This window comes from Arabidopsis lyrata, assembly GCF_000004255.2.
Source record: "Arabidopsis lyrata subsp. lyrata unplaced genomic scaffold ARALYscaffold_5, whole genome shotgun sequence".
Taxonomy (NCBI): domain Eukaryota; kingdom Viridiplantae; phylum Streptophyta; class Magnoliopsida; order Brassicales; family Brassicaceae; genus Arabidopsis; species Arabidopsis lyrata.
In genome coordinates, this window is record NW_003302551.1 from 1,395,415 (window position 1) to 1,416,273 (window position 20,859).

At 40.0% G+C, this 20,859-nt stretch overlaps 1 protein-coding gene across 1 annotated transcript; it reads left to right on the forward strand.

Moving 5' to 3' along the window:
- LOC9311239 (protein NEN4) lies at positions 1-1,822 on the forward strand. The gene is made up of 4 exons (XM_002875125.2): positions 1-215; positions 322-387; positions 512-1,158; positions 1,257-1,822. The coding sequence occupies exons 3-4, from the start codon at positions 723-725 to the stop codon at positions 1,622-1,624; spliced, it is 804 nt and encodes a 267-aa protein (XP_002875171.1). The 5' UTR covers positions 1-215; positions 322-387; positions 512-722; the 3' UTR covers positions 1,625-1,822.
- Positions 1,823-20,859: the final 19,037 nt, after the last annotated feature.

A 20,859-nucleotide genomic window follows, 5' to 3' on the forward strand; every position in this document is an offset into this window, starting at 1 on the left:
AATCGTAATTATCTTATCTTAACACAACCAACCAAAGATATTGAAAGAAAGAAAGAAGTCACTGGGAATTCCTCTCTTAAAACCAAATCGATTTTGCAACTCATCGATTTTTACTTCTTCTGTCGGAATTCCTCTCGTCAAAGAATCTGTGATAAAACTTCTTTGGTCTCAGATTGTCAAAGTCGACAACTTGAAGATCTCAGCTAGATATTCTGGTTCGTTTCATCAAACTTCTTCTTCTTCTTCTTTACTTTCTTGGTCACAAATCCAGCTTTTATCAATCCGGCCGTCACCAATCCTTGTTTCATCTTTTCGTTTCAGTTCCCAAAGACTCCACAAGTCTCCAATTTTGTGCCAAGAGGTCTCTACAATCGCTTCATTACCTCGGTATGTCTTCAATTGAATTGATTTATTTTCTCCTTGTGTTCATCTTCCTACCAATCTCAAAGTTTTGTTCTTGCCCATGTGTTTGTTTCCAACGGAACTTTCTCTCTCTCTTCACTGTAAATAGGTTGTTTGATATGAAATTTGGGAACTTGCTACTGCTTTGAAAGTTGGGAACTTTCTGTTGCTGTTGGTGTTGTATACTTGCAACTTGGGTATTGAAAGTTGGGAACTTACTACTGCTTTGAAAGTTGGGAACTTGCTGTTGTTGTTGGTGTTGTATACTTGCAACTTGGGTATTGAAAGTTGGGAACTTGCTGTTGGTGTTGCATAAAAATATGGAAATGTTAGAGGGTCGACCGGTTAATACTTTGACAGTTGTTGAATTGCGAAAACATCTTTCTGATCGCAATTACTCAACAACAGGCAAAAAAGCTTTATTGATTGACCGTTTGAATGAGGCACTTAAAACGATAAGCAGTGAGCAACCAGAAGGCGAGCAACAAGAAGAAGAAGAAGAAGGACCAAAGCCAAACGCAGATCGTCTTCTTTTTCTTGATTTGGAATTTGAAAAGGAGGATGTTATAGAGTTTGCTGTGCTTATCGTTGACTCTAAGACACTCGAGGCGGTTTATAACTACGAAACATTTATCAAACCAAGTGATGGTGTTGTTTCCAAGTTCCGTGATAGGCCAAACGGAATCACCAAAGCCAAGCTCCAAAGAGCACCAACATTCTTAGACGTCCACGAAGACATTTTCAAAGTTCTTCATGGTTAGTTCTCTTTACATTTTTGTCTCTTTCATTGCATTGCACTAGATGTTTTGTATAATGTATCGTTATAAAAATTGTGTGGTCTGATTTTTGTATAGGTGGAATCTGGATTGGACATAACATAATTCGCACCGACATTCCACTCTTACTGAAGATGTATAGGAGGCACAATTTGCCAGAGAAGCGCATTCCATCATTCAGATACAAGATCGATACACTCAAGTGGTTGGAGGGAAATTTTCTGGGAAAAACACAGGGTCTAAAGCTTAATGAACTTGGTAAATTCTTCAAATTAGAAGAACAAACGCACCGGAGTTTAGAGGATTGTGACTTGAACTTGCAAGTTTTCAAGTTATGTTTATGCGTCATAGGAATGGAAAAAATGTTTGACAGCGAGGAATCAAAAGTGGTGGGGACTTCTAGGAAAAGTAAGAGATTAAGGGAACAACAATTAGAGCGGTGGTAAGTCAAATATTAATAGCGAGTTCAATATTCCTTCACCTGGACATATTCTCATATATGGGCCTCCTGTGAGTTCTCTATCCATTTTGGTTGTTCCATTTGGTATTCCTCGAATATGAATTTAGTGCATTTTGGTCCTTGGATTTACAAGTGTGTAAAAATAAACTAGCATGCTCACACTCTCCTCTCATCTATTGAATTTATTTAAGGAAATATTGAATTTTCTCTTTCCTCTAATTTTGTTAACAAAGTTATTTTCCTTTAATTTAGAAATATTTCAAAAATTTTATTAAAAATTTATCTCTCATCTTTTTATGATCATATTTTTTTAAAAAATTGAATCAATACATAGTCTATATAATAAATAAAATCTAGATTTTATTTTTCATATATGTTGTGATTTGAATTTTTAAAAACGGACATAATTTACTTAATTAGTAAAAAAAAAGAGTGAATTTTAATATTTTAATATTTGATTTAACACACATCCAAAAAATATTTAATATTTTGAATAAAAAGTAAAGAAACTTTGACAAAAATAAAAATAAAGAACAAAACTATTCAATCAAAAACAATAAATAATCACTTAAAAATGTGAAAAAATTGCATTGTATCATAAAGATCAGCGGGTTACTGAAATTTGAAATCAGAATATATAAACAAGCTTTTGTATCATAAAGATCAACGGGTCACTATGTCTTTGATTCGTTTAATATCTTTTATAGATCAATTAGAGTTTATATTTACGTTACAAGAAAACTTTCAAATCATGAATTTTAAAATTTATAAATTTAACGTTTGTACTGCGGTGTACCGCGGGTTAAGACCTAGTATGTCATTAGTACACAGAAGACCCTTTTAGACAACATACTCCCTCTAGTTTCTAATACCCTTTTAGACAACATAGGAGTAGTTTCTATGTAAATTATTTTTTATTTTTAAGACACTTATATGTAAGGATCAATGGAGGAGAAAAAGATAATTGAAATTTAGTGGTTTTTAGATTAAACTAAGTATAAAATTAAATATTAATTTATAGTTAAGACATCCTTTAGGGGATGACCAATGTAGATGCTCTAATGTGTCATTTTAATTTTCTTATATACGCAAGATTAATTCGTTGAGCATAAAAAATATATTACACTCAAACTCTCTAAATAGCTATTTTATGACATACCTTTTGGCTATTTATAATTATGACATTTTTTTATCTTATTTTTCAAAGTATTTTTCAGATAAAATTCTAATATATTTATTTTTTTCTTTTAAAAATGGGTTTGTTTAGAATTTGCTGTGTATTGTGTAGTTCTGGACCTTCTGGTTCATATAGTACCTGGGTTCGTTTAGACCACTCAATGAACGATGAAATTATATAAAGATTTGTGTAAACTACAATTAGATATGGACAAAAATGAGTGCGACTTCATGAAACCAATAAAGCAAATAAGACGTTAGGGACGAAGGGTAGGTGAATGATTTTTTCAATTCTAAGACGTGAAGTTTCGTAAGTACAGTAAAACCTCTATAAATTAATAATATTGGGACCGTGGAATTTTATTAATTTATAAAGTGTTGTGAACTGTGTCTTTCATTAATAGAAAAGGGGATATATATACAAGGATAATAGCAGGATACAGAAAATAAGGTAAAACCCTAATGGGCCATGGGCCGGTTATGGAGTCCATCCATATGGTTTATAACACTCCCCCTTGGAAGACATAACCGTGCCCGATACTAAATCGGGATCTCTATAATGCGCTGGGGAATGTTGCCTCATTAAAACCTTACTAGGAAAACCCAGTGGGACAAAACCATGGTGAAGGAAAAAGAGTACAACACGCATTACTCCCCCTGATTTGAGCATCACTGTAGATCCTTAAGTCCGTGCATCCCGATTTGATGAATGAGCTTCCGGAACGTTGAAGTCGGCAATGATTTGGTGAATAGGTCGGCTGAATTCTCACTTGACCGGATCTGTTGAACTTTGACCTGACCGTCCTTCTGTAATTCATGAGTGAATAAGAGTTTTGGCAAAATGTGCTTTGTCCGGTCTCTCTTAATGTAGCCATCCTTGAGTTGAGCAATACAGACTGTGTTGTCTTCAAATATGATGGTCTTTGATGTAGTAGTAGTTGCGCCTTAAGGAAGGCTGCCTACGTACCCGTGAAAGGGATCAAGCCACACGTAGTTCCTATTCATTGACCATGCCATAATCTGATCTTATGAATAACCTGCATCAGCAAATCAAACTAAACCAAAGCAAACTGGCCCTTCTTTGGTTAGATCAGTATAGAACAAAACCCAAGTAAACAACGCAGGAAGAATAGACTTTAAAACTTAGCCAAACCTTCCTTTAACCCTTTCCAGTGCCTTTGGGTTGATCATGAACTAAATTTAGACAGGAGACTCACGGCAAAACAAATGTTTGGTCTAGTGTGTCTAGCCAAATTCATTAGAACTCCTATGGCACTGAGGTATGGCATTTCCGGACTGAATGGATCACTATCCAATCTGAGGCTTCTCACCACCATTGGGCCTGGTCAATGGGCGGGCCTGGTCCTTATTAAATCTCCTTGAGTACTCTTTCAGTGTATGCCATTTGATGCACAAGGATTCCATTATTCACGTACTCAGGTTGTAATCCCAAACATAACTTAATTATTACCTAGGTCTTTCATTTCAGATTCTTTCTTTAGATATACTCAACTATTTGGTCGATTACCCAGAGGTTTAAATCATTCATATACACTGCTATGATTACAAATCCTTTGTTTGCAAACTTCTTGATAAAAATACATGGACTAATCGGATCATTTTTATAGCCTTCTCTGATGAGATATTCGCTTAACCGGTTATACCACATACGTCCGCTTTGTTTCAGTCCATATAAGGATTTGTCCAGCCTTATGCAGTGCTGTTCTCGAGAATCTTTCTTATCTTTGAGCTCAATACCCTCTGGTAATCTCATATATTATCCAGTGGACTTATATAAATATGCAGGCATTACATCCATTAGCCGCAAATCTTTCTCTTTTATATAGCCAGACTTAGCAAAGATTTAAATGTCTTAGCATCCACCACAGGGGAGTATATCTCCTCTATTTCTGGTCTTTGTGTGAATCCTTGTGCGACAAGCCGTGTCTGATATATCACGCTTTCACTATGTTTATTTCACATAATCACAAAGACTCATTTGTCCCACTGGCTTTACATTGAATGGTGTCCTTCGTATTGGACCAAACACATTCTTCTTCTTAATGATTATTAGCTCCACGTTTTATGGTCTTGTACCATTTTAATCAATCAGGTCTTTGAGTGCACTCTAGTATAGACGTGGGCTCCTGATCCTCATTCATTTCAGTTGCTACCTTGTACGCAAATATTTTATCATTGATGTCGACATCTTTTCGGTTCCATTGTATTCTAGACATGATATAGTTTATAGAGATCTCTTTACACCTTCAGGACCTTGAGGTTTGGCGTCCCAAACCTCATTGATTGGTACCTTAGGGTTATGTCTATTAGCCGGCCATGTCTATGGTTTCTTGAACCTTCTCGGTTTCCCTTGCACCTTTCTTTGATTTCTGAGGGTTCTTGTCTTTGGAACCTTTTGGGTCTACCACATTTCTTACGTGTTGTAGCCTCTGTAGCAACTTGATTGTGTTCCTTGTGAACATCAATACGTACTGGTGCATTACAAGCTGGTATGTACGATTTTGTTACTCTCTTTGGGTCATTATAGGAATCTTGGCAACTGTTTTAGCTAGCTTTTGCAGATATATAGTCTTTTGGATCTCTGATGGAGTCCGAGGATCTTGCCATGTGAAGGATGTTTGATTCCATGTAAGTTCTTTGACCAGCTTGTTAGTCTCTCCACCCAGTGTTGGGAAAACGGATTCATTGAGATGACAATCCTTGTATCTGGCCTTTGGCTCGAGATACTTAATGATGGTGGGAGAATCATTTTTAACGTATATTCCCATCCTCTTTTGAGGTCCCATTATTTTCTCTCTGTGGTGGTGCTATGGGTAAATAGGTGACACACCTAAATGTCTTTAGATGGGACATATCTGGCTCCTGACCTGTGAGTAGTTGGGATGGTGAATATCTATGCTCACTAGAATGGCCTGATGCGTATATGCTCTTGTTGCATGTAATATTGCGTGTCCCCAAGCAGCTACTGTGAGTTCAAGTATGGACATGTGCCACGGGGTATACTACTCTCCCTCTCATGGACATACTGTAGCCATAAAACGCTTGGGACATAATTTACCAGCATTATCTAGACATATAGTCTTAAGTATGTGGGCTCACAGACTTATGGTCTGGGCCAGCAATTTAGGAAACACCAAGTTTCTAGTTGCTTTGACTGGTGATGGCCTTAGTATGAGTTTCCCTTGTGTACATGCTACACACGTGAGGTCCTTAAGAGGTGTGCCCTTTTGATTTTAATATCAGCTTTACGCATCATGTTAGAACCAGGCTGGCCAGGCCGGTCATGCCATTAGTGAATTTCTTAGTAAACCCTTTTGTTTACTGTATTAGCCTTTATCATATTGACCTTGGCATAGTAAAAGTCTATGACGCGGGTATAGTCTCTAAGACCTTCTCATGGTCTTGGGTGCTCTTAGTAATATATGGGAAACCTTAGTAATATAAGACATTTCTTTGAAACTCAACAAGCCCCTTTGGGCTGGGTGAATATGAAGCATCTGAGGATGTGTGCCCTTGGGAATATGGGCCTGCCATGGGCCTGCCCTTAGCCTTCACTAAATTTAGCTATACCCGCAATTTGGCTAATGAACCATGTCTTTAGATATTTCGTTTATTAAATTCTCATAGTCATCTATCTCATGGTCGAAATCTTCTTCACCATCGTGATGAACTAAATGAGCTTCTAGATTCTTTTCAAACTCTCTTGATAGAGATCAACGAGATGCTTAGGTGTCCTGCACGTCTTAGTCCAATGGTTTTCCCATTCCTCTTCAGTGGCAAACAAGTTTATTTGAGTGTTATGGTTTGGGTATACCGCGGCCTCTACCTCGATTACGACCAAAGTCGGGTCGGCGGCCTTAACCATAAGAATAGTTTCCTTGATCATATAAATTATAATTGCCACTTCTACCACGTCCATTCCATTTACCATGACTATGGCCATGATACTTATCTCTTTGGACGTGGTTAAACTCTTTAGTCTCTTTAGGCTCTTCAGCCCAATGGGCTTCTGATAATGGGGTAGGACCAGGAGGTCTCATTTCACTATTTATAACTCATTGTTTTGCTCAGCGAGTAGCAAAACAAGAGTTTAGACTCGCATATGTGGTAAAAACCTTTTTCACGATATTGTTGCTGAGGCAATATATTGTTTGTGTGAAAGGTCGAGAATGCTTTCTCTAGCAAGTCATTCTCAATAACTTCCTCACCACGGAATCTCAGTATTGACACTATTTTAAATAGTGCTGAGTTATACTCATTCATGGATTTGAATTCCTGGAATCTAAGATTCTTCCGATCGAATCGGGCTTTTGGGTAATAGCACCGTTCTTTGGTGGTTATATTGATTTTTTTTTCTCAACTCTGTCCTGAGGTCCAGAGGATTCTTAATAGTGAGGTACTGATTTTGAGACTCTCATTGAGGTGATGGCATATGTTAGTAATCGCCTTATATCTTTCTCTTCTGGTGACATTGTTTCCTTCCACAATAGATTCACCAAGCCCTTTTTCCTTTAGGACAATCTCAGTGTCCAAAGCCCATTGTAAATAATTGTCACTAGAGGCATTGAGTGCCGTGTATTCATAATAGTTGATCTCTGACATCTACAATATATAGAGTTAAATGAGAACTCATGTAATCGGTTAGATCAAGTCATGCGGTATTTAAGACCGAGCCATGCTTGTCTTCAGCAAGTGTTTTCTAAACAATCATGTTATATATATATATGGATGAAATCAACCCTAGAAGATTGATCTAGTATGCAACGAAAAACAACCAAACAATCGGATCATACTAGATTAGGATATTAGGATTTCGCGGTTAAGTTTTAGGGTTTTAGCATCCGCGATTTATAGTACTAGGGTTTTTGCTAGGATTTCAGTTTTATGTATGGAACTTTCTATTTATGGAAACTTTTCTTATATGGAACTTTCCTTTTATGGAAAATTTCTATTTCTCATCTAGAAAGAAATCCTAAACAATTATGTACTTTAGGGTTTTGGAATATTTCCTTATGAAGGGGTTTCCTATTTTGGTAACTTTCCATTTTGGGAAACTTGCTATTTTAGGGAACCTTTTATTTTGGGAAACTTGCTATTTTACGAAACTTTCTATTTCTGTAAACTTTCCTTATATGGAACTTTCTATTTCTGGAAACTTTCTATTTCTGGAAACTTTCCATTTATGGGAAGCTTGATCTTAAACCGTGACTTAGGGTTTATTAAACCGGTTTAACCTAGGATTTAGGGTTTCGGTTTACTTTCGGTTTACTTTCGGTTTAACCTAGGGTTTATATTAAAACATTCAATCTATCATGCCATTAAACATTTTTCCATTCACTAACTTCTCAATTAATTCTCCAATCATAAATCAAATCACATGTGCCAATTTTCATGCAAATTTTATCTTATCAAACTTTAATTGGATCATGTATATAAAGCATAATAAATAAATAGCACTTATCTTAATTGGAGAACTGAAACAGAGATCCGAGATCTGATACGGAAATTGGAAACAGTTATGTCTCTTAGCTGGTTGGGACCTCCTACAAAATCTTAATATATATAATCCTGATTCCTAAGAAACTCAGAATTTTGCTCATGGAAAAATGGCTATTACATTAGTAAAAGAAAAAAAAACTGTGTAAGGATTGAAAAACAAACCTCAATAGCAATGATCGATAATCAAATATAACTATATGAAATACTCGATCAGTTATAAGTTCGATTAAACAATAACACATGGACCAAAGCATATCTTAATAACGAAAGCACATGGATCAGTTATGTGTAGTGACATGTTTGAATCTATATATCAATAACGAAAGTATATCTTAATTAATAAAGCATGACTATATTGACCGAAGAATCTAAACATGGACTTTAGTGTTTTCTTCTAATGAAACAATAAAAATATATTATAGCAACTCTAAAACATGAACGTAATCAACAGATCTCAACATCTCATGTATGGACTATTAAATAAATAAACAAACAAATAAATTATAAATTAAATAGCTTTAAATGTTACGGTAGTTTCGTTAAACAAATCACGATCTAATTAGTCGTGATTAACCATGACATGAGTGGCTTGATTATTAAGTTGAGGTTACTTATCTCGATCGTAGGTGACGGTGAGATCGTAAGCATAGACAAAGACGACAGAGTATGTGTTAGCTCGGATGCAGCATGACTATATTGACCAAAAGATGGAACGTAGATGCTTTTTAGTAATGACAATAAACTATATTATGTGAAACTCAGATGAACCAATGACGCATAATGATATTCAAGCGTTAATCAACAGATCTCGTATAACGATATAATTAAATAAACAATCGATATTAAAGCATTAACAACCGACTGATTGTAAGTACGAGGTTACTTACCTCGACGTGAAAGAGAGATTATGAGATCGGAAAACGGACGAAGGCGGCGACGGGTTTTATTAGCTGGGTGGCTAGGGCTCGTGAAGTTTAGGGTTAGGGTTTTTTTTTTTTTTTTTTTTTTTTTTTTTTTTTTCGAGCTTATGTGCTGATAACGTGTTGTGAACTGTGTCTTTCATTAATAGAAAAGGGGATATATATACAAGGATAATAGCAGGATACAGAAAATAAGGTAAAACCCTAATGGGCCGTGGGCCGGTTATGGAGTCCATCCATATGGTTTATAACATAAAGGTATTAATTTATCCATAAATTAATAGAGAGATTTGCCTTATCTAATAATTTTATTAAAAAAATATTTAAAATATAAGGTTTTTTTTCGTTATAATCAATACTCTTCGAGAATCAATTACAACTAAAAAAACAATTACCATGTCTAGCAGATAACACCAGAAATTTTCGATGGAGTAAAAATACTTGTATCAATGAATTATAATAAAATTAATGCAAATTCAAAAAAAACAAACAACTCAAGAGTAATATTTCATTAAATATATATAAATATATTTTGATATATTTGTAAAATTATTAATTTATGGTATTAATGGGACCATATATTTACATAGAGTTTTTTAAAAAAATATTATCTTATTATTTTATCGAATGATGTCAAAATTAACACTGGTCCCAGCTCGGGACTAGAGAAATTTATTAATTTATAGAGGTCATTAATTTATCGAATATTAATTTATAGATGTTTTACTGTAGGTATAAGGGAGTAACCATTTGATAATAAAATCTGATATCGGTTTAGTTCGGTTTTAGTATTTGGTTTGGTTTGGTTAACAAAGAAAAAAAAGAAAGTCTAAAACTATATATTTAGAGCGCTGTGCTGTTTAATGTTTTTTTTTTTTTGCTAAATTGTAAATATTTCATAAATGAAAACATTTTAGGTTACAATCAAGAGATTAGAAACCTAATCACATGGTTCCATAACAAAAAAAGATAAAAACATGGAAGCATAAAAACGGTAATTAAACCAAACTTTCGGTCCATCTACTCAACCAAGCAATGAAGCTACAGGAACAAGATGAAGCGATGACGTTTCTATTGTCCTTCCCAGATTGTGGATGTCGGATTCACACACTCAAGTATTTTGTTAAGTGGAAAAGGTTATTCTTGAGGGACAAAAATGAATATGTAAAAAACTTATAAATTGATACGAAAATTGCTATAGTATTTCTCTCTTGAGAGGAAACTCCTCTTTACATGGCCATTGGCCTCTATATTTATACTCCGATAAACGACATTAAAATGAGTAATTAAGCACAATTATTTCTTCTTAAATGTGTCCGTTTTGATTCTTCGACTTTAATGCTCAACGTTTGAATTTGAGTTGACTCTGATCTTCATGGGCCTCACCCCCTTTGGCCCAAGTGTCCTTGAACCGACTTACCCGTGTCTTCTACACCGAACTCGTGTCACAGTGCAGTCACTTCGGATTCTCGAAATGGTGACAACCACTTCGACCATCCCTTCGGCTCATGGGTCCAATGGGCTTCATCCTTTATGGGCCATTATCCTGATTACGTGGCAATCTTTGGTTGGTCTCGTACTTCTGGTGCGGGATCCGACACCAACAATTAGCCCCCCAAGTTCTTCGAAGTGCTATTCCAGTTCGGAGGACTTTAAATGCTCAAGTGGCCAAAGATTGCGCTCGAGAATCTTTCTGATTTCCCGCCGAAAATCTCATCACTCCTTTAATTTTGGCACTATCCATTTTTAACCGAGTGACATCTGTCATCATTATGACCGTATATTGATTAATTACTATTAAAACGGGAAAAACCTTCCCACTTCCCACACGACTTCCGAGGCGGTTTCATCATTAGCTTGAGGTAACTTCTTTTCACCATTACTCTCTTCTTTTTACTTTTGTACTTTAATCAAAAAACCTCTCTCTTCGTTCTTTCACCAAAACCCTTCTTCGCCGGATCTTGAATTTTTCTATCTTCCCAATGGCTTCCGATTCCGATAGACCCGAGTCTCCGTCTTTCGATGAGAGGCGTTCTAGCAATGACGAGTGCACCCGCTCTGATGATATTGCCGGTCCGCACTATAGGTCCACTTGTACTCTTCAATCCCTCGAGCGGTTGAAAGAGCTTTGCCGGATTCCGCCGGAAATTATAGCGGAAGCACAAATAGCTTCCCCCACAGAATCCCCAGAGAACCATCGCGATGGTTACTTCTGTGTGTACGAGATTTATTTCAAGGGTTGCGGGCTGTCCTTTCCTCTTCCCGAAGCCCTAGTTCTATACCTAGCGGCTCTTGAAATCGCTCTTCCTCAATTAACCCCCAATCTTCTCCGTACTATTCTTGGAATTATAACAATCGCGGCGGAGGCCGGTTATGTTATCGGAGTTGCTGAACTAAATGAGCTTCTGAGCGTGAGAAGTTCATCGAAGAAAACGGGATATTTCTCAGCATATCCTAATGCCAACAGGAACATCATTTCACATCTTCCGAACAAGGATGAAAATTGGCATCATCCTTGGTTTCTAATTAAGAAAACCCCCGCTTCGATTGGAAATCTCGCTGATTTTCTCCCTTCGAAGTGGTCTGCGAAACCCGGTAGTGATTAGGTTGCCCGTATCTTTCCCGATTGTTTCTTTATCTTTATTGACTAACACCGTTGTTTCATTTCGCAGCTTTCATCGCTTCCAACCTCCCATCTGAAGAGTTCATCGAATTCTTCAAAATAATTCTTGAAGGGGAAACCCTTTGGAATTCCTTCACTCTTGAACGATTCCTGGAAGCTAACCACAGACTCAGGATGAGTCCGCCTGGTCATCTTCACCAAATTCCTCCCCCTCCTTCAACTCAAGGAATGTCATCTCGGGCCCTTGCGGCCAAGCGTAAGTTGCTTTCCAAGCCGATGGCTGAGGCTTGCGAGGAGAAGAAAAAGTTCCTCGCGTCTTCTATAGACAAGAAGGACTACAGTAGAACCTTGCTGGTTGATGATGGCAGCACCGAGGGAGCTCGATCTGTCGCTTCCTTCAGATTAACTCCTCGTCGCGATCGTCGCGACTCACGTTCTCCTCGGAGGGTTCAATCTCCTCGCCGTGATTCACCTCGTCCTCCCCGAGATGATTTTAGTAACGAGCCAATTAAGAACTTGGTTCGCCGGAAGAGAGACAAGTCCTCTCGCAGCGATTCTTCTCCGCAGAGGGAAAAGTCGAGGGCCCGGACTGACCGCTCACCTCGATCATCTCCTCCTCCTGAACCAATGGGTCCTCCACGTCCGGTTGATATGTCTTCCTCCTCCCAGCCTGATAGTGGAAAGACTGCCAGGAGTGCGTCTCCGAGAAAGGGAGATTCTGAATCTCGAGATGCTTCCTCGAGGTTAAAACCTGCTCTTGTCCCTCAAGTCAAATCGCTTTCAGGTTTGGTGATTTACATACTTCAACTTTTTGTCTTTATTAAAATTCCAATTTTTACAACTCTTCCTTCTTCGCAGCTATGGAGAAAGAGGGCAGCGTCTTCCGATGCTTCAAGACCCGATCGGGCTCGATCCTGCCAGACTTCGACAAATGGCGCCCTGCGATTCGTGAACGCTATTTGCTTCACGCGCATCACTCATCTCGGGTTAGTTCCGTTTTTTTTTTTTTTTTTTTTTTTTTTTTTTTTTTTTTTGCATTGCCATTCTGCGAACTGACTCACCATCCCTGGTTCATGTATAATGCCAGGCTCAGAGCGAATTTAACGACATGATCGAACATTACGAAGGGTTGGTCATTGGACGGGAGAAGGAGATTGACATGTGGAAGAAGAAATTCTCAGCTCTTGAGGCTGACCTCAACTCTTCTGCTGGCTCTAAGCACGATCTGGAGGATAAGGTCGATAGGTTGACGTCAGAGTTGGCGCAGGTAAAGGGGGAACTGCAAGACTACTATGACCGGAATTACAAACTCCAGGACGAACTGTCTGGTGTTCAGGGTAGACTTCACGAATCCGAATCAACCGCCGACACCCTGAACAACCAACTTATCGAGCTTGACGCGAAGTACAAGGCGCTAGCCAAGTTGCGTGATTCTGAGTTGGCAAGGTCGGCATCGAAGGCCAGAAAGGAGGTTAAGGGACGCGGGATGGAATTGATCCAAGGGGCCATTCGCTTAATGCAAACCGAGAAAGCTAGGTCGGACTTGGAGTCAGACATCAAGGAGCACGAAAGCAACTTGATTCTGCTGGACCAAATCCATGAAGCAGATTTCTCCGAGGAGCAAGAAAGGACCGAGCTGTCGACTAACCTTTCTGAGAAACGGAGTCGCTTAGCAGCTCTTCCCACTTCGATCTTCAACCCGCTTGACTTCGAGGCATTCTTTACTGAATCACCTCCTATCAGTGAATCGGGTTTAGACTGGGCAGGTAACGCTTGGCTCCTGTGGCTTACCTTTTTCTTACCTTGTACCTTTGATTGACTGGAATCATTATTTCTAGGTTCAAGTGAGACGGAAGACGTTGTCCCGCCCACAGCTCCAATGGTACCAGAGGTTACTCCGGAGGTTGGTTGTACCGCGGAGGGTGGTCAAGGAGCTTCATCTGATCAAGCAGCTGCCAAGGACGCGAATGAAGCTTCGACTGTTGAGCCGGATTCCGAGGTGGCTGCTGCTCCGTAGTGGCTGTGTCCACTTTAAATTGGGGATTGTCCCTTTATTTTTAAGACTTAATTTCAAACTTATCTTTGCCTAAGGAGGCTTTATTATTTTCTTTTGAACAAGATATTTGCCTGAGGAGGCTTTTAAACCTTTCTAGGTTGTGGCCCAAGGGGGTTTGGTTAAAATTATATGCGGGTTTGCAAAGTCCGCTTTTAACCTTTTGTGGCCTTGTGGCAATGCTTTCAAGATTTTTAGGCTGATCAGACCTTTCTCTTTAGAATGCGAGAACTGAGCTCGGCTTAAAGCGAGTTCCCCACTTCGGGTTTAGTCAACTCGGTAAACTTGTTGGGCTTGAGCCTTAGAAACTTTTGTAGTTAATGCGACGGTTGCTCTTTCCCTTCTTAAAGAGAACGGCTCGTCTTTTAATGTAATAATTGCCTTTTCTCGATTTTCCAAAAATGATAACCCACTCGGAAACGCTACCATTAATGGATTTATGGTTCCAAGACAAACCCTAAATCATTATAAATAAAGGCTTACCTACCTCTAGGCTTTATTAAACATGACTATAGAATCTCACTTGAGAAATATTTTAAGAATGGAAAACGAAGAAGTAGCCCCCATCGCTCCCGGCAGCCCACTTTTCTTGTCCGGCGACGGATTTGAACCGGCTGGCGTTCTATTTCCTCACGCCGTCTTTCACTTCCCTTCAAAGGAGAAGAAAGAGGCTTGCGACTTCATCGACAAGGTAAATATTTAAAGTTTTTTGACTTAAAAACTTTTTGTTTTGCCTTATTCACTCATTTTTATGCTAGGTCACCGACAAGCACCGTCGCTTGTGTGAAGAGAGGCAGCGGCTGGGACTCAAAAGGCAGACGCTCGAGGCTCGCATCGCCCGGGTAGAAAGGAAGATACGGGCCCTGGAGAGCGATCCCTTTCAATGGGAGTGGCGGAACTTCGACTCCGTTGCTGAGATCCCGAAGATGCTTCGGATGTATCTCCGCGCTAGAGGAGTCCCGGGTCCCGTGAACGCCCCTGTCTGCGCCGTTCCGTCCGACAGTGAAGAGGAAGAGGACTTGGAGGAGGAGGCCAGCAACTGCCGGAAACGCGTTCGGGATCGTTCCGAAGTGGATGCCACGAACAAGGCGTCCACTTCGGAAACTAAACCGGCGATGAAGGAGCCTGTTCCTGAGCCTCTCCCATAAATGTTCTTTAACTTCCTCACTTCTCTTTTTTTTTTTAAAACTCGTAATGGGCTTCGGCCCTTTATGGAAATATTTGCAACTTTTCCTCTCTTTTAAAATATTCTCGGAGATGCGCCTTTTAATGCAGGATCTGTTTGAGGGCATGAATCTCTCCGCGAATCACTCCATTCCTTGGATAGAATCCGCAGCTTGCTAAGGATATGGGGCTCCTATAAATTATAGGTTCAATTTCCCTTTACTTCTCACCCTTCTTTTCATTTTAGCAGGTATGGAGTTCAATCTTCGCTGTTTGGAGTCTATGCCCGACTTCTCCAGAATCGGAATGATGAATGAAGATGTTCCAAATGAGCCAGACAGGCAGCCTCCACCACTTCGCGGCTTCTTGAGATCTCAGATCCGAGCCCCCTGTGCATTGATCAGAGATCTCCCAATCAGAGATCAAGGAACGGCGACGGCGTTCATAGAGGCGCTCGAGCTTCAACACCGGAAGCTTATGTCGGAAAAAAGGAGACTTCGGAAGAGGATTAACCGGATGCAACGCAGGCTTACTACAGTGGATTGAGCTTGGGATTTCTGACTTTGCTCGAATTCCGGACTGCATGATGCCGATCCTCGATCTTGCTGGTAAAGGAGTTGAAGTGTTCTGCTCATCAACAAGATTTCCATAATCCGAAGTGTACGATGAAGGACATTCCGTCTTTTAGATAACGCTCTATTTCCAATCTTTTGTATGTTCGCATAGCCGAACCTTTATTTGCTTCACTTGTTCGCACAATCGAACCTTTTTCCTTTAATAAAGAAATAAAACAAATTTTTATTAATAGCTGAACTCATTTCCGAGCTGCCTACGTACCCATCTCGGGATCAAGCCACACCGTAGTTCATGTACAAAAATAATGCATATAGCTTTAAACATAAAACTTCTTTAAGTTGATCACATTCCAAGGTCGCTTCACTGGATTGTCTTCTAGGTCTTTCAACCTATAAACACCGTTTCGAACTACTTCGGTAATAATGTAAGGTCCTTCCCAATTAATACCGAGTTTTCCGGCACCTTCTTCTTTTTTGTTGTCAAAGACGCGCCTTAACACATAATCTCCCACGAAGAACGGCCTACTTTTAACCTTAGAATTGTAATACCGGGCTGCTGCCTGTTGGTGATTCTGGATCCGAATTAGAGCTTGATCACGCCTTTCATTTATGGTATCCAGTGAATCATCAAGCATTGCTGAATTTTCTTCCTCATTTAACGGTGCTTCTGTTCGACGAAGTCCGGGCACATTGAGTTCAGCTGGTACTACCGCCTCCATACCATAAACCAAAGAGAATGGAGTTTCTCCTGTAGGTCGCCTAGGGGTTGTACGATAGGCCCACAGGACGGGTTGGAGTTCTTCATACCATCCTCCCTTTAGATGATTTAGGCGCTTCTTGAGGTTGCTTAATATTGTCTTGTTCGCGGCTTCAGCTTGACCGTTTCCTTGCGGATATCGTGGAGTAGAATAACTAACTTTAATTCCCCAGTCCGCACAAAAGGCATCAAACTCGTGTGAAATGAATTGTGGTCCATTATCAGTGACTATTTCGTACGGAACTCCATGTCGACATATAATGTTTTTCCAAATAAAAGTCTTCACCGCCGAATCCTTGATACCAACATACGCCTCAGCTTCAATCCATTTTGAAAAGTAGTCCGTAAGGACTAAAAGGTACTGTACACCTCGAGTTGATTTGTGCAATGGTCCAATGATGTCCATTGACCACCTCATAAACGGGTATGGGGCGGAAATGGAGGAGAATAATTCCGACGGTTGGTGGATCAACGGTGCATGGAGTTTACATCGCTTGCATCTTTGGGCGAACTTAACACAATCTGTGATCATAGTGGGCCAAAAATACCCCATTCTTTTAACTTTAAAAGCCATAGCTCTTCCTGATGAATGACTTCCACATAATCCTTCATGCACTTCGCTCATGACGATTTCGACATCGGGCCCAAAAATGCATAATAGGTAAGGGTCACTAACACCTCGTCTATATAACGCATTTTTTGATAGACAAAATTTCGCGCTAACGACTTTCATTTTCCTGGCCTGCCATTTATTCTTTGGGAGCTCGCCTGTCGTGATGTAGTGCTTTATTGGCTCCCTCCAGTCAGCCCCCCAGTCTTTAGCCGGAATTTGGTCAACTTTGTGAAATATCCGTGGCTCTGGTTCGGGATGTTCGTTTGGTTCAAGAATATTCTCCTCGAGTAATGGCTCGGTTTCTAACATCGTTTCTGGAATCATTTCTTCAGCTAAGACAACGGGTTCCTTGTTAGATGTATTTGATCCCTTTGACTTTCTTCGTTTGTTGGGTGGCGGTTCGATCTCTGGTTCGCCACGGTCGCGTGCCGCTGCTCGAGACCTTGTAACGACGAGGGTTTCCTTGCTGTCTTGAATGCTTCGCTCCGAGATGCATTCTACTGGAATAACTCTCTTTAACTCAGGATCTGATGTCGACGCCAATGCGGCAAGTGCATCTGCAGTTGTATTCTCTCCCCGAGGTATACGGATTAATTCAAATTTCAAGAAATTTTTAGATAGATCCTTCACCACTTCGAGGTATGCTTCCATTCTTGAGTCTTTGGCTTCATAGTCTCCATTAAATTGGTTAACTACTAATTGCGAATCGCAATAAGCCAATATTTCCTTAGCTCCAACTCCTTGTGCTAGTCGAAGTTCGGCAATAAGGGCTTCGTATTCTGCCTCGTTGTTGGAGGCACTGAATAACAATCGGAATGATTGTTCTAGAATTTCTGATGTTGGAGACTCCAACTTGATTCCCACTCCTGATCCTTGTTTTGTTGAAGACCCGTCTACGTGTAATTTCCAAGTTTGGTTCTCCGGTTGCTCTATCGTTCCAGGTATTGGTAGTTCGGTCAGAAAGTCTGCTAAGACCTGAGCCTTCATACTGATCCGGCTTTTGAACTCTATGTCGTACTCGCTTAATTCCACCGCCCATTTCGCCAAACGTCCGGACTGACTTAGACTATGAAGTATTGTTCGGAGTGGTTGGTTAGTTAATACTTCAACCGGATGGGATTGAAAATATGGACGCAGCTTCCGAGCCGAAGTTACCACCGCGAGTGCAAGTTTTTCCATCATTGTGTATCTGGTTTCCGGATCCGTCATTGACTTGCTCACGTAGTAAATTGGTTTCTGCTCCCCACGGTCTTCCCGAACCAAGACTCCACTAACCGCGTGGTTTGAGACTGAAACGTACAAGTAGAGTTTTTCATCTTCTTCCGGTTTGGACAGTACAGGTGGAGTGGTTAAGTATGCCTTAAGCTGCCCAAAAGCTTCTTCACACTTCTCATCCCAAAGGAATCCTTTGTTCCCTTTTAGAATTTGGTAGAAAGGCAACGACTTATCTGTTGATCTCGAGATAAAACGATTCAAGGCCGCAATCCGCCCAGTCAACCGTTGCACTTCTTTGAAGTTTCTTGGAGATGGCATGTTGAGAAAGGCGTTAATTTGATTTGGATTGGCTTCAATCCCTCTTTCTGTCACGATATAGCCAAGAAATTCTCCGGATGGGACTCCAAATGTGCACTTCGCCGGGTTCAGCTTCATTTGATATTTATTGAGAATATCAAAACATTCCTCCAAATGTTTAACATGATCTTCTTTCTTCAATGATTTAACCAACATATCATCTATGTAGACTTCCATAGTCTTCCCGAGGTGATTGTGAAACATTTTGTTCACCAACCGTTGGTAAGTCGCTCCTGCATTTTTCAAACCAAAAGGCATTACCTTGTAACAGTAGATACCTCTATCTGTGATAAATGACGTCTTTTCTTGATCGTCGGGGTTCATCATTATCTGATTATAACCCGAGAAGGCGTCCATGAATGTTAACAGCTCATTTCCAGCGGTGGACTCTACAAGTCGATCTATATGCGGGAGCGGAAAACTATCTTTGGGACATGCTTTATTTAGGTCTGTAAAGTCGATGCAAACCCTATCTTTCCCATTCTTTTTCTTGACAACGACAGTGTTTGCTACCCACTCCGGATATTGCACTTCTCTTATGGACCCTATCTTCAAGAGTTTATCCACTTCGTCGTTTACTATTTTTGCCCGCTCCACTCCTAGCTTTCTTCTTTTTTGTTTTACCGGTTTGAAGCTTGGATCCACGTTTAGTTCATGACAAATTATACTCGGATTTATACCAGGCATGTCCGCTGCTGACCATGCAAATGATGCTTTGTTTTTCCTTAAGAGTTCGATCAAAGCTTCTTTTATTTGGCCAGTCAACGTTGCTCCAATTCGAATTTTCCGATCTGGTTTGTCTTCTTCTAATACTACTTCTACTACCACATCCTCTTTTTCCTGCCCACTAGGAAATTTTTGCCTTAGTCCTTCTTTTGCGGGCTTTGTTAATTGCTATTGGATCTTCAAACGGTGGCTAGCTAAGTAACACGTCCGTGAAGCTTCTTGATCTCCTCGAATTGTTTCCACCCCACTTGATGTTGGAAATTTGATACATTGATGGTATGTAGAGGGGACTGCTTTCATCCGATAAATCCAGGGAGTCCCGAGGATGATGTTGTAAGCTGCGGGCTTATCGAAGACAACGAAGTCCACGATCTTCGATACCTTCTTGGCAAGGACCGGTAGCTTGATTGTTCCGAGAGACATGGCTGACTCAATTGTGAACGCAACTAACGGAGATGGGGGTCCTACTATGTCTCCTCGGCTGATTCCCATTTTTTCTAGAGTACTTAAAAAGATCAAGTCGACCGAACTGCCTGTATCTATAAGGATCCTTGATACTTCGAAGTTAGCGACATCAAGAGTAATAACTAGAGCATCATCATGCGGTCTTTCGAGATGCCGCGTTTCTTCTTCGTTAAATGATATTGGGGCACCTTGAAAATCAATTTCTTCGCTCAAACTTGCTTTGAGTAAGACATTTCGCCTATGCTTTTTGATGGAACTTATTGAATCTCCGCAAAATCTAGAACCTCCTAGAATCACATTGATCTTACCCTTCGAACTCCTTGGTTCTTCCTCGTTGGATAATCTTGGTCTTTTGGAATCTTGATCTTTGGAGTTTTCTTTTGCTTCGTGGTATTCCTTCACAAAATCTTTTATATCGAATTTAGAAAGATCGCCACTAGCCCAAAGCTCTGCGAGGTGCTTTTTAAGAACGCTGCAATCCTTGGTTAAATGTCCAGTTACTTTATGAATGTCGCAATATAGATTTTCATCACGGACCCAAGTGTTTGATCTTCCTTTCCCTTGGAATTGTTTCCCGACGGAATTGTTGAAGGGTTGCGACCCAAACTTCCTTGGTCCTTTGCTCTCTCTAGGCTCGAACTTCTTGGTAGGGACGGTGATTGCCGGCTTTTCTTGTTTATTCCGTTTGGCAAAACTTTCTTTTTCGTCTTCTACCTCCATCCAGTTGTTTGCGCGGAAGAGTGCATCCTGAATTGTGTCTGGTTTATGAAGTATTAAGTCTTCTTTAAACCTTGAATCATGTCGCAATCCTTTTCGTAGGACAGATAAAGCTGATTGCTGTGAGATTCTTGGGAGTTTTGACAGTACTCCTTTGAATTTGGTGATGAAAACTCGAAGTGACTCATTAGATCCTTGCGTTAAGTTCCAAAGATCGGCATCCGAAACGCTTTTATCCATAAGGATAGAGTATTGCTTTAAGAACTCGGCTGATAGTTCGTCGAAATTGCTGATCGAACCCGGCTCTAATTGGGTGAACCACATTAGAGCTTGGCCACAC

Bases quoted from the DNA above. Each gene is read 5' to 3' on its own strand.
- LOC9311239 (XM_002875125.2), top strand. From the start codon at position 723: ATGGAAATGTTAGAGGGTCGACCGGTTAATACTTTGACAGTTGTTGAA. The intron at 1,159-1,256 runs GTTAGTTCTCTT...ATTTTTGTATAG, and splicing joins CATTTTCAAAGTTCTTCATG to GTGGAATCTGGATTGGACAT.